This window comes from Gossypium hirsutum, chromosome D05 (assembly GCF_007990345.1).
Source record: "Gossypium hirsutum isolate 1008001.06 chromosome D05, Gossypium_hirsutum_v2.1, whole genome shotgun sequence".
Lineage (NCBI taxonomy): Eukaryota > Viridiplantae > Streptophyta > Magnoliopsida > Malvales > Malvaceae > Gossypium > Gossypium hirsutum.
Window position 1 is genome coordinate 19,546,026 of NC_053441.1, and position 14,312 is coordinate 19,560,337.

At 31.5% G+C, this 14,312-nt stretch overlaps 2 protein-coding genes across 3 annotated transcripts; both read right to left on the bottom strand.

Moving 5' to 3' along the window:
* Positions 1-111: 111 nt before the first annotated feature.
* On the bottom strand, positions 112-2,064 carry LOC107905189 (tubulin alpha-4 chain). Its single transcript, NM_001326948.1, has 3 exons — positions 1,890-2,064; positions 1,006-1,611; positions 112-909 (listed from the first exon to the last, which is right to left on the bottom strand). The coding sequence occupies exons 1-3, from the start codon at positions 1,980-1,982 to the stop codon at positions 256-258; spliced, it is 1,353 nt and encodes a 450-aa protein (NP_001313877.1). The 5' UTR covers positions 1,983-2,064; the 3' UTR covers positions 112-255.
* Positions 2,065-12,319: 10,255 nt separating this feature from the next.
* LOC107905190 (uncharacterized) lies at positions 12,320-13,448 on the bottom strand. 2 transcript variants are annotated; one of them, XM_016831778.2, is made up of 2 exons: positions 12,957-13,435; positions 12,320-12,669 (listed from the first exon to the last, which is right to left on the bottom strand). In XM_016831778.2, exons 1-2 carry the CDS (start codon positions 13,334-13,336, stop codon positions 12,591-12,593), a joined length of 459 nt encoding a protein of 152 aa, XP_016687267.1. In that variant the 5' UTR covers positions 13,337-13,435; the 3' UTR covers positions 12,320-12,590. The 2 variants fall into 2 exon arrangements, with proteins under 2 accessions (XP_016687267.1, XP_016687268.1); XM_016831779.2 differs by having other exon boundaries at positions 12,362-12,669; positions 12,980-13,448.
* Positions 13,449-14,312: the final 864 nt, after the last annotated feature.

Here is a 14,312-nt window from a genome sequence, read left to right on the forward strand (position 1 = left end):
GTCAAGTTACATTTTGTTTTTTTTACTAAAAAATGACAAATGATTTAAAAATCTTAAAAAGATTAATTTATTATTTTTTGAGTAAAAAGAATAAAATGCAATCTGAAGGGCTTCGATCTTATAATTTTACCGTGCACTTTATTCATAGAAAATACCAAAAACTAGTACATTATCCGAGGTATTCAACCCTGAAAACACACATCCAAAATCAACAAGAAAATACATCACAGTAGCAAACGGATAACGGTACATCCCTCAATACTCCTCCTCATCCCCTTCGTCTCCTTCACCAGACTCAGCGCCAACTTCTTCATAATCTTTTTCCAGGGCAGCGAGATCTTCACGTGCCTCGGAAAACTCTCCTTCCTCCATGCCCTCACCAACATACCAGTGCACAAATGCACGCTTGGCATACATGAGATCAAATTTATGATCAATGCGGGAAAACACTTCCGCAACGCTGGTTGAGTTGGAGATCATGCAGACAGCTCTCTGAACCTTGGCAAGGTCCCCTCCTGGAACAACAGTTGGTGGCTGGTAGTTGATACCGCACTTGAATCCAGTAGGGCACCAATCCACAAATTGGATTGTGCGTTTGGTCTTGATGGTGGCCACAGCCGCATTCACATCTTTGGGCACAACATCTCCTCGGTACATAAGGCAGCAAGCCATGTACTTCCCATGGCGTGGGTCACATTTGGCCATCATTGAAGAGGGTTCAAAAGCACTGTTGGTTATCTCAGCCACCGATAGCTGCTCATGGTAAGCCTTCTCAGCTGAAATGACAGGGGCATAAGAAGAAAGCATAAAGTGGATCCTGGGATATGGGACCAGGTTAGTCTGGAACTCAGTCACATCCACATTCAGGGCTCCATCAAACCTCAAAGATGCGGTAAGAGATGAGATAACCTGAATCATACATGCCAAAACACCACATGTATGAACAACAATCATTAAATTTCATAACATAAAGACGAGTATTTTAGTAAAAATGCTTATAGTTACCTGAGAGACAAGGCGGTTAAGATTCGTATAAGTGGGTCGTTCAATGTCCAAAGAACGCCTGCAGATGTCATATATTGCTTCGTTATCCAGAAGAACAGCGACATCAGTGTGCTCAAGGAGTGAATGAGTGGACAGCACACTGTTGTAAGGCTCTACAACTGATGTAGAAACCTGAGGTGAAGGATAGACGGTGAAACCAAGCTTCGACTTCTTTCCATAGTCAACAGAGAGACGCTCCAAGAGAAGAGATCCAAGACCAGAACCAGTACCACCACCAACAGCATTGAAAACCAAGAAGCCTTGGAGCCCAGTACAGTTATCAGCAAGCTTTCGGATACGATCCAAGCAGAGATCAACAATCTCTTTGCCAATTGTATAATGGCCACGAGCGAAATTGTTGGCAGCATCTTCTTTGCCACTGATGAGTTGCTCAGGGTGGAATAACTGGCGGTACGTACCAGTCCTCACTTCATCGATAACAGTAGGCTCCAGATCAACAAAGATGGCGCGAGGGACGTGCTTCCCGGCACCAGTTTCGCTGAAAAAGGTGTTGAAAGCATCGTCTCCTCCACCAACAGTCTTATCACTTGGCATTTGGCCATCAGGCTGAAAATCGAAAATTCTAAAAGATCACCACCATTATCCACATTCAAAACCTTAGATCTCGCCTAAATTATCTATAGAACTGAAATCGTTCAGCTAACATTTCAATTAATCCAGATCTATCCATTTTTAACGAGTCCGATCACAATTTACAACAACAGAAACACAATTAATAAATTTAAACATAGTCAAACCAAATCACAATGTTAAAATAATTAAAAAGGGAAAAAAATGAATCTAACAGCAAAATAAATGAAATATACAAATCGGAAAAAAAATACCTGAATGCCATGCTCGAGACAGTAAAGTTCCCAGCAAGCATTTCCGACCTGAATACCGGCCTGACCGATGTGAACTGAAATGCACTCTCTCATATTTCTTTTCCTAGGAAATTATACGAAAATTGAAGGGAAAATTTGTTTGAAAAATAAAATAAATGGGGGCGTGTATCAAGACGCCTTCCGGAATATGAGATCTGAGGTATTGTTTAAACTAGCAGGGGTTTATATAGGGAGGAAAAAAGGTTCGAAAAACAAAAAAACATTTGAGGTTGGAAAAACCAGGGTTAGTTAACCGCGGTTAATGATGACAGCGAGGAGAGGTTCGGCTTGTCGTTATTTTTAAGCCAGTACCTGCCTGGCTGGCTGGCTTTCCTCTAACTACCTACTAATTAATTTTACTTTTAAAGGGTTGATTTTTCTTTTAGTTATTTTGAAAAAAGAAAATTTATAAAATTTAGCTATTAAATTACTGGTTTATATCTGCATGGGTGAGACAAAAATATAAATATATATTTTTTATCTTTAAAATAAATTATAGATTTTAAATAAAATTATGTATTTTATTGTATTTTTTAAAATTTGTTTTTTATGATCATTAAATGTAAAGTAAAAATGCCTAAAAATGATTAACTGATTGATCTATTAAAAGAGATTCTTTTATAAGAGAAAAAAGGTTTAGTTTTTGTTTTTCAGAATAAGATTTAAAAAATACCTCTCTTTTTTTTTGTAAAATGAAAATATTGAATATTTTTCTGATATTTTTTAAGAATGAATTTTTTTTATTACATTTTATATATTTATATTAAAAATTGAACATATTTTAGTAATTTACATAATCTAGTTTGTCACGTGAGGTTGATAGTTTTTTTAAGGAAGTATCTTTTTGCATGTTTTTATGAAGTGATTTAAGTTATTTTATTCAAAAATATTATATGAAAGAGTTTTTAAAACAATAATACTCTTATAATGATATTTATAATATTAGTTATTAAAAAATTGATTTAAAGTGTTTTTGTCTGAATTATTGCTGATAATTCATAAGGAATTTTTTTATATAGAAAAGATTTAAGAATTGCGGGGAGAACTAAATTATGAGTATAATGAAAAGGGGCTGGTGAGTGGATGGGCTATCACAAGAAGAGTGGATTTTACGTTTCTATCAGTGGGCCCCGAATCTGATAGAATGGACCAATGAATTTCACCTCTTACCTGTTTTCAAATCAATTTCTGTACCTATACGCTGCACTCCTATCTAAAACTAGTATGTTTTTCCTTATTTATATGTATAATATTATAAAATTAAAATGTTAAACCTATTTTACGTCTCTTTACTTTTAATTTCGAAAATCTACCTCATCTATTTTCAATTTTATATTAAATTCTTCTTACATGTGATATTTGGAAATTTAAAAAAAATTATTGGATAGTCATATAACAATAAAAATAGCATTTAAAATGTGTATATAGATTATTTTCCCTTAAAAACATTCACTCAAACTTGTTATTTTAAAATAATTTTTTTGTTGGAATAATGTTCCTACAAAATATTGACCTTGACATTTAAATTAAAATAGTTAACAATATTAAGTATTTAAATTAATTAATGGTATTACAAAAATAGAATGACCAAATTGCATTCAAAATTAAACCTCAAAATTGAGCATAGCATAGGGATCAAATTAAAATTTGACCTTTTATGTATAACCTGAAAATAGAGGGATCAGAATTGAAATTTAACCATTATTAATGTAAAAAATAAAATTGTAAAAAAAAAAGAAAAAGAAAAAAGCCATGAATGGCTGGAACATTTGTCAAAGAAAGACCCTCCTTTTTTTTTAATGACATATCATGTTGTCATGTTAACAATACTAAAGCTTTGAAACTCTTAATCCAATTCGAATATCTGTCTAAATCAACTGTCAATAGTTTGAAGGTTTCGACAAAAGAGATGATAATCTAATAAAGGCTATTTTATCTGTCTAAATCAAGACATGGAGAAAGTGCTGTTCAGCATTAACTCATTAATTCCAGGATCCCCGACTTGAAATATCTGTTCTTTTTGAGGCTAAACGCAGCTTACTGAAATTTCAAATTCAATACTCCACAAACAGAACCAACCTACCAATTTGACTTTTCATAAATGTCATAAACAGAAGCCTTACTCTGAGTCTGACTATTTCTATTTGGTCCCTTGGACAAAAATGCAGGCCGAGCAAACTCCATAAACAAACATGAAAAAAACGACAGACAATCATCATTTCTTCAAAGTTCTGCCGGATTTTTCTCTAAAGAAAATGTATGTCCTGTCCTACATACGAAAATGTTATCCTAAATACACGCACTACTGGAAGAAACCCATGCATTTGAATAAGTAACAAAACCGAGCTTCAAGACAACAGGAAAGATCGTAAACAAGTCAAGACTGAATTGATGCATGAAAGAAAATGGTGGAAGGCATTAGAAAAAGGTACTACGGAGTCACATCATTGTACTTGGTTAGACTTGATGACAGGACATGAATCGTGCTTGTAGCGAAAAACCATGTAGGTCATATTTAAATGAGGTTTTTAATTCTACAAAGAATGATCTCAAACAAACTTCGTTACGAAAATAGATGTAGAATTGGATTCTGAGGAAGTAATCATCTGTAATAGCATCCAAAGAAAATATTATGGCATCATATTGTGTACATGTGTAATTGGCAAAGAGACACTCATGCCACAAGAATGAGAACTTAAGACTATCATGCAGATGAAGGCTGCAAAAGAAACAATATAAGCAGAAATTGAATCATTGAAACCTGGATAAAAGCAATCTAAATAATATGAGAAAGCTATAAAATATTTGCATGAACACGGGTACGAACTAGCCTTTGAGTAAAGGAGTACAATATTGGAGCAAGCTACTTCTCAAAGTGAAAGAATAGCAAGTTTGGAAGACCGACTACCTCACAAGCGGTTAGATGCAGAGATATCGAAAGGTACATGTATTAAGTAACATTCAGCAGTATATCAAAACTTGAGGAACTACAAAGTAATTAGCCAATAGGAGATATTAAAGACAGAAAGGACCAGGCCTAACGTATATTGAGTTGATAGTTACATTGGCTAGGTGAATTTTTAATGGGACTACTGTAGCTTTACTTTGATTAGGTAGACAGGAAACAATATGCGTATATCTATATTTTGATCAACAGAAAGCAATTGCAATCATGATTTTAACATAAAGTAGGATGGGGACACAAAAAGCATATCATATAACAGAATCCATGGATCTAATTAAAGAACTATTCTCTATCAGCAGGCATGGTTCGCCAAGCCTTTTGTCATCAGATTTTCTAGTAAAGCCTGCACTAAAAATTGATTTACTGAACCATTGTTCCACATGGTTAATACAAGAACAAATAAGATCAGAAAGAGATATCTAAGTCCAAGCTATAGTACAGACTACGAATGAAGAACGCATTCAGTAATTGCAATGCGTACACTTGTTCAGAAGATTTTCAGGGAACCTAGGTAAGTTCTTTTATACCAAATGTCAACTGTCTGTGCACAAGGAAAGAGTAAGTGGCACATTAGACAGTAAAAGGCGGAGTTCACACTGATGACATATAGCAAACAGAGCTGAACTGCCTGAACATGTAATGTTTAACACAATATACCAAGGAAAGGATAGCCAAATTTTAAATTACACATATATCGTGTCAGCTGCAGAAATCAACCAATCCATACTTTATCTCATCATTATTCACTTAAGATGTTAACATGCAGTGGGAGGAAGTTTACTTAAATATCACCATTGCTGTCACTTATAAAGTAATTCTTGAAAAGTAAAACCACAAGACACTCAAATTTCAAAACCCCAACAATGCATCAATGTAAAATCAACACAGAAAAGTCAATCACAGTAGCGTTCTCAAACCTCATAATTGACAAATCAATTGTTTCCCTGTTTCACTAATAAAAAACTCCAAGCTTGTTACATGCATGGACCACAAACAAATGAAATGATTCTTTTCCAGTACTCTTCTGCAATTGGCTTTCAAGGGACCATTATAATACTAATTATGGAAACAATTTTCTAAATGCCATTAAAGGCAAAATGGAATCATTCCATTAGAATGAAATCAAATGCAGCAATGAAATTAGAGATAGAAAACAATTTCTAAATGTCATTAAAGGCAAATGGAACCATTCCATCCTCAGGTGGCTTCTGTATTTCAAATACCAACATCAGAATCACCTACATTTCCTACCACACTTCATCTACCAAGCAAATAGTGAAAAATAAAATATGAGATAAATGAAAAAAAATGTGGGCATAACCAGAAATAGAGTAACTATATCTCTATATTTATAGAAGCAAAGTCAATATACGGAAAACAGGGGAAAACTTACATCATCACCATCACGGTCAGTAAATATATTAAAAACAAAGTATCTTTGAGAAATAAATGATAATAACAATACGAAGAAAAATGCTTCACAAACCCCACCGTCTTCTTCCTCGGTGCATTTCAACAGATGATTACGAATGCCCATAGTTGATGATGATGAACTGTAAGCTCCTCCTCCACCTTTAAAATCTCATAAGAAAAGAAAAACAAGAGAAAAACGCCAGAAAAAAAAAAGACTAAACTAAAAAAGGTCGTAAGATTTTACTTTTAGCAAGAAAAAAAACTATATATGAAAATATTTATATTTGCCTGGCTCCATCCTGTCTGCCTTTTTGCAAGCAATAAGGGAAGGGGAGTTGTTTTACACAGGGAGGAACAGAGCTACATTGTACTCTCTCTCCTGTGAATTCACAAAAATAACCTCCGATTTACAATGGTGTGGAGAGGATACACCTCTTGAAGACCAAGGGTCGCTTGGTCATTGAACCCCCCTCTATAGCCATTACAGTGACAGATTTTAAGGTTTTGCCGCTGGGTTTATGGTCAAGCCCCTTAAAAAAAGAAGCAAAGAAAGCTGATTACTATTTTCTGAGGTTATATTTTTTTTCCAGAGAGAAACGTGGAAAGGGGAGGAAGATAAAAATGAGGTTTATGTCTAAAATGGGAATTGCAAACAAGTTATATAATATATTATTAATTTTTGTGGGATTTAAAGAAAAGGCCGGTTAAAAGCCATTTTCAACTTTAGCTTTGTTCCGTTTCTGGTAAGACTCGCTCCATTTTTGTCTCTCCAATTTCTTTGCCTCTTTTTCTCTCTCTCTTTTTTTTTTTTGGGTGTTCTAACTTCGCCTCTAGTTCTTATATAGCAATATTTCTTTAACTTTTATTTTTTTATAAATTTGTTTTAAAACCTCTTTTACTACTAAAACTTATGATCTCCTACCCTAACCCTAACGATAATATAAATGTTAATTAAATTAAATATATATTTTTAAATACACGAATTTCTCTCTTGGGGCATAAAACGCATGAAATTCAATCATCAAAAACTCATTTATCTTCCCATATCACTTATTCTACCTGCTTTCTAACAAAAGAGAGATAAGAGGATTAGTAAAGATAGAATGATTGAAGTATTTTATTTTATTATTAATTATTTGTTAAATTTAAAGAGGAAAAAAATTTTAAAAAAAGGGGCATGAATTTTGTAGGAATTTAAAACACAGGCTGAACGTGTGACTTATTATTATATTATTTTACGTTTCTCTAAAAATTAGAGGAGAAAAATATCAACTGCTATACGAATTCTATATAGTTAATACAATACTGCAATTAATTTGATACATTCAAATACTTGTGTTATTACATTTGAGATTAAACATAAAAATATAGTTAATTTAGAGTTATACCAATTTTTTCTCAACTTATATTTATATTTTAATATATATGATTAATTCAAAAAATATAAAAAACCAATAATCCATAAAAGGAAAAAAAATCAACGTAATGACTTTTTTACCTTCCAACTTTATAAAAAAATTTATTTTAACTCTTTATTTATTTGTTTTTGCTCTTTTTAGTTTTTAAATTTATATTTTTTTGTCAAATCACTCTAAAATAGATAGAATTGATGTGGCATACATGAAGACTGTCACGTAGATTACACGTTGGCATTCAATTAATTTTTATAAATTTTAATAATTTTAATGCATTTTAGTTTTTAAAAATAATTTTTTTATATTTTTTAAAATTTTTAAATTTTAAAAATTAATTAAATACTGATGTGCCATCTGTGTGTATGCAGTGTCGAAATAGTTTAAAAAGACATTAATTTTTCTTTTTATTTTAGGGTGGCTTGATAAAAAAACATAAATTTAAAAAGTGAAAAAAAAGTGAAAAATTAAATTAATCTTTTTATAGGAAAAAAATTAATCCTGAATGCATTGGTTTGCAAGAGACAAAACAGGAGAAACCTGTGGGGCCAACAAAAGATCCCTACAAATTTGTCAGGTTGATTTTGTTATTTGTAGTTTTGTCGCTAACAGCATCATAGGTATGAAACTATAAAAAGTTTATTTTTTAATCTTTTTAAGGAAACTATTTTTATTGTTGTAATTATATTTTAATTTTTCATTTTATGATTACTAATATAAATTGGAATCACATATAATAGAATATTTTAAAAAAAAATGAAACTCATTAATCCCAATTATCGCTGTAATTCCCTGGTATTTCAATTTTTTGAGAATTACTTAATTTAGTGAGATTCATTAATTGTAATTTAAAATATATGAGTTTGATTCTGTGTATTAATAAAAATATTATTTTATAAGATAATGAAAAATATTTTATCACCTCCTTAAAAAATATTGTATTAGGATTTTTTTGAATTTTGAATTTTTAATATGAAAAGCAATATTTCATAAAATAGTAAGGAAAATATTATAATTTTTTTAACAAATTATCATTTTTTGGAAAGAAAAAAAAAGACATTGTATTAATTTTTTATTAAATAAAAATTGAAGTGAATTTACTAAACTTAATGGATTGAAATTCTAAAACTTTTAAAACTCGATTGCAAAATATTGTAAAAAAACTACAAAAAAAAAGAGGAAAAGGTTACAAAAAAGAAACCTTTTTTCTATGTTTTTTTTTTCCTTTTGTTCCTTTAACTGTTGGCGGTAGAGGTGTCCATAAGCCGGGCTAGGTTCGGGTCGAGCTCAACAAAAACATTGGGCCTGTTTGTTAGGCTCGGCCTGAGAAATGGGCTTGAAATTTTGCCTCAAGCCCGACCGACCCATATTAATTTTTTATATTATTATTTTATATAATTCCTTTTTAAAAAATATAATACATCAAAAATACAAAAAAAAACATTTAAATAAATATTTTCTAACAAATTAAAAATAAATTAAAAAATATGTATACTTAAATAACACTAAGATAAATGTAACTTAACAAACGAATGTGAAAAATAATAACAAAATTAACAATAAAATAAGAGTTATACAATATTCAAATAATAACAACAAATAGTAGCAACATGATTGTGAAATGGTAGCAAAATAATAATAATAAAGAAGAAAATAGCAAGAAAATAATAAAAAATAGCAAAAAAAAGTAATAAAAAAACAGGAGGTTTTTTTTTGTTTTCATATTCAGGTCGGGCTCAGGCTAAAAAGCCTTACACAAGGGCCGACCTGTTTTCTAAATGGGCCTTATTTTTAGCCTAAACACATTTTTCGAGCCTATATTTTTACTCAAACACTCCCATTTTTTGGTGGGCCTTTGTGCCGGGTGGCCCGGCCCATGGACAAGTCTAGGGGTGAGCGTTCGATCAAATCGAGTGAAAAAGTTTCGAGTTCACAAGTCATATTTTATTATCCTAACTCTATTTGAATTTATTTCAAATCAAGTTAAATTAAAAAAAAATAAACATGTCAAATAAAAAAAATTGTTATAGTATAACTAATTTTATGTTAGAGCATATAAATTTGAGACCATATATATTTGAAATATTTTTCAAAGCAAAATAATAATAAAAATAAGATACTTCAGTATAATACATTTGAATCATTAATTAGGTCCCAAAACTATTATTTTAGAAAATTTTAAAATTTTAAAATTTTATAAATATTTTTAATTTTAAAAATTATATTAAATATTTAAAAATTATTTTGAATTATTTTGTAATTATTGTTAAGAGAGAGACCAATTTGTTTATTTTCAAAGTTGACAGTGACCAAAAGAGTATTTACATCAATTTGTTATTCAAAATATTCAAGTTATTTGAATTGTGAATTCAACTCGACTCGAACTCGCATTGAGTTATTCGAGTTGACTTGAATAACTCGAAATTCAATTTTTATTTTTATTTTTTCAAATTAAATTGAGTTTTGCTCATCCCTAATTAGGGGCAAGTGATGACCTCACCAGTCACCCTAGTGACACCAATGTAGCAATACTCTTTGACCAACTACACAACAATTAAAATTGTCACGTCTCATATTGGCTACTCTCAAATTATAAGATAAAACAATACTTGCAACAGAGAATGAGGGGTTAGCAATTGGAATTTTTAGGGGAAAAAAACCCAATAAATTGTTCTCAGCTAACCCATTGTCAGATCTTTGTATACTATCTATCATTCTATTGGAAAAATTCAGTTAGAAAAAAGTTTTGTTGCACAATGATTTTTTTCTAAAACCGAGCAATTATGTTATTTATGGCAATAAACCATTTACCAAATTTGTACGTGTTATGGAATAGGCAGTTTGAGTCATTTCTCGGCTTTTTACCAACACAATATTTTCTGCTCTTATCGAACATCGGCTTATTTAGAGTACAAGCTCTAATTTATGAATCGATGAACACAATGAAAACCTTATGGATGTTCTAGTAGAGAAGATCGATAAATTCTCTATGGGCTAAAAACCACAAGCAAAACTCTCTCAAAACTAGAATTTATTTCACTAAAAATTGACAGAGTGTTAATGCTTAGTATTGTATATTTGACCTAGTCCATAATCTTTATTTTTAGAGAAAATCACAAAAGTTTTAGTTAAACACGAGAAGTAAAATAATAATATTTTAATCAAAAAACACATATCCCTACTAGAATAATAAGGTGGGTTGCGGCACCCACATTGCCTTCGAGAACCCTGTGTGTTGCCCATCCCATGTATTATGGGCCTACTGAGCCTTTTTCATGTATCAAGTACAATTAAATAGTTCTTTTTAGTTTTTTCAATCAATCCGTATAATTTTATCAAACCAATAACTTGTTTTATATTCTCAAAATGTTATTTATTTACTTTAAATAAATTCTGATTCCATTAAAATAATGACGATTTTATCATACTAGAATATATGAAAAAATAAATTTAATTATTTTGTTCAATAAAACTACAATTATTAATTAAGTTAATTTCTACTTTGAACTTCAATTATTTAATTATAATCAATTAAATAATAATTCGAAAAAATTAATTAATCTCCAAGTTCTCTCTTGCTTATACTGATAAAACACATTCAGTGCGAATAGTGATACATAAAATCTTTTTTTTTAATTATTCATTTTCATTTATTCGTCTCATTGATTCAAGCGTAAACCATCAAGATTATACCGAGATAACAAAAAGCACTAATAGAACATATATAATTAATGTTAAAATAATTTATAATCATGTTTGATCCATGTTTTTCGTGAAGGAAACTGTTGGGCCGATGCTCTTGCAAGAATGGCCAATAATTCTAGTTTGCTAAATAACTTTAACTAGCCCCTTAACTACAGGAGGTCAGGATACATGGGTTCTTATTAGCTTGCTAAATAATTCTAGTTTGCTAAATAACTTTAACTAGCCCCTTAACTACTCACCTGAGTTTGGATATGGGAAACATGGAGCCTTGCGGAAAAAAGTTTATAAAGGGAACTGGGTTCTTATTAGTGAATGGAAATGAGTCAATGACCAACAAACAAAACAACATAATTAATGCAATTCTTTCAAAAAATTGCATGGAAAACCAGACATGATAGGAATGAACAAGGTAAGGTTTCTTCTTCTAAAGATAAAAAACAAAAAGGCATGCTAGCGAATGCAAACATAGATATCAGAGGTTCTTCGACATCAGAAACCATAGTTCGAGATTGGTAGTAAGACTGCAAAACAAGTCCAGAATCATGCAAGAAAAAAAGAATTTTTCACGGAGCAAACGTCAAGGTAACCAAATCATTTAAGGCCTTAATGCAAGAGCAGTGGTGTCTGCTCCTAGCCTGGTTGACTTAAAAAGATCTGCAAACTGAGATGATTCACCTGAGAAGAAGATGATGATACATATGATTGATGATTCAAACAGAATTCATCAAGAACAACACCAATCAATTGAATATAAAGAGAAGCCAACACTATAATATAATCTGGGACATAAAGTTTTAACTACTTTGATGCCTGTTTCAACCCTTGTGCTCAGCGATAGGGTGTATATAGCATGCCACAGTTTATTCATTTGTAAGCAGAAACAAAGTCATATGATATGATAGCAAACCTGCTATTATTTGCAGACCTCTACAGCGAAATGCAGCAAACAAAGTTTTCTTATGACATTGAATAGTTGAAATCAAATCCCCAAATGGGATTCTAAAGATTAGCTCAAACAGTAATAGTTCAATTGAAGTTGATAAAGAAAATTTTAAGAAAACACATTCTAGCACCAAAATTTTAAGAAAACACATTCTAGCACCACAAATCAGATTTCAAAATGTTCATATAGGGTACTTTCTCAGGCTTCATCATACAATGGAATATCTATGATCTTCCAAAGTGAGATCCAGTAAAATGGTCAGACAGATTGGCGTTACTGCTTCTTCTCTTCTGCTTTCCTTGGCTGAAGAAAAAGGGGAAAAAACCATGTATATATAAAAATTTAGTGTATATATTTGGAGAGATTAAACAAAATAACAGCACAAAATAAAAACAAAAGACAAATACTTGGAATAACTATTTATCATTAGGTTTGAAATCCTTAAGGTTATCATTTTAAGCAAACAGAATATTAATAGAGTCAAAGTCAGACCAAATTATGTGATAATTCCACAACTTACCAAGACATACCAATTATTCGACAAAATGCCTCTACCAACAAAACATAAAGAGCAACAATTGGAAACCAACCTAGAAGAGAAAAGTGCCCAAACCTTGGTTCCAGGAAAGGATTGGTGAAGTTCCTCCTCGGGTATAATAACGGGCCACTTCTCGCCTGCTTCACGGAACATTTGCTCAGTCTCAAGCATCTGACCTTTCTCGAGGATCATGGTCCTAATGGTTTGAGCAGGAGTGGAAGTGGCATCAAAAGCTTCTTCCACTCCGTTGACGAAAGTAACGGTGATTTGGGGCGGGTGATCGTCGGTTCGGCGCTTGACCTGAAGTTGGCAGGCGGGGTTGGACTCTTTAGCTTTGCGGGCGTTGCACTGGGCTAAGAATTCCATGCATGAAGCTATGCGTGGGTCCAATGCATTGAACTCGATCTTCACTTTGGATAGAAACTTCAACATCTTCTTCCAAAGTCGGATTGTTTGCTGTTAGGAGTTTTGGTTCAGCCAACTCGCTTCTAATTTCCACAGAACATCCATTTGATTCATTTACTCCCAATTAGAGGTCTTCGTGGCCGGGCCAGTCCTTAACATAATTTTAGGCCCAAATGATATGCCTGAAAATAGCCCTGAATTTTTACCTAAGCCCAGCCCAGATTATAGATGATGAGTCCGAACCCAACCCATATTATTTAAAAAATTTAATATAAATAACATAAATTTAAAATATATAATAACTAACATAAAAGAAAAGAAAAATCAAAATCAAAATATTGAGTATTGAAAACATATGATAAGCTACACTTTCTTTTTTGCTGTACAAATACCCAAATGCTTTAAAAAAATATGTCTTGTTGCAGTTTCTCAATGAAGCTGAGAAACAAATCAAGCAGCCAACACTATGTTTATCCTATGATTTGGTGTTCATTTTTTGCAACCAATTTCTATGAATATTTATAGTTTGGTTCCTTCCACTACCATACATAAGAAACCTTATCAACTATTAATTTGGAGGAGAAGCTTACTTGGAGTTTTTCATGGCCTTTTTTATAAGGCTCAAGTTAGGTAATGGAGTTTCATTAGAGATCATACCTCCTGCTTCGGCTTCTCATTTAAACATTCAACGCAAAAGATTGAAGGAAACCAAATCAAACCAGTAGAAAGTTACAACTATACACTTTACAAAAGTAAAGTGATAATTTATTTCAAATATAATACAAAAATATTAAAAATAAAATTATAATTTTAAAAAAAATTTAGGTGATGATGTGGTACAATTTCAAAATGTCATGTTATCATATCTTAACAGAATCCAAGTTCATCTCCTAGATTAATTTGAATTAAAAAAGAGAATGAAAAATTACAAATTTCAAGGACTAAATGTTGTAGTATTCCTTATTTATTTTGGTATCAGATGTTTAACCCTGTAGTATAAGAG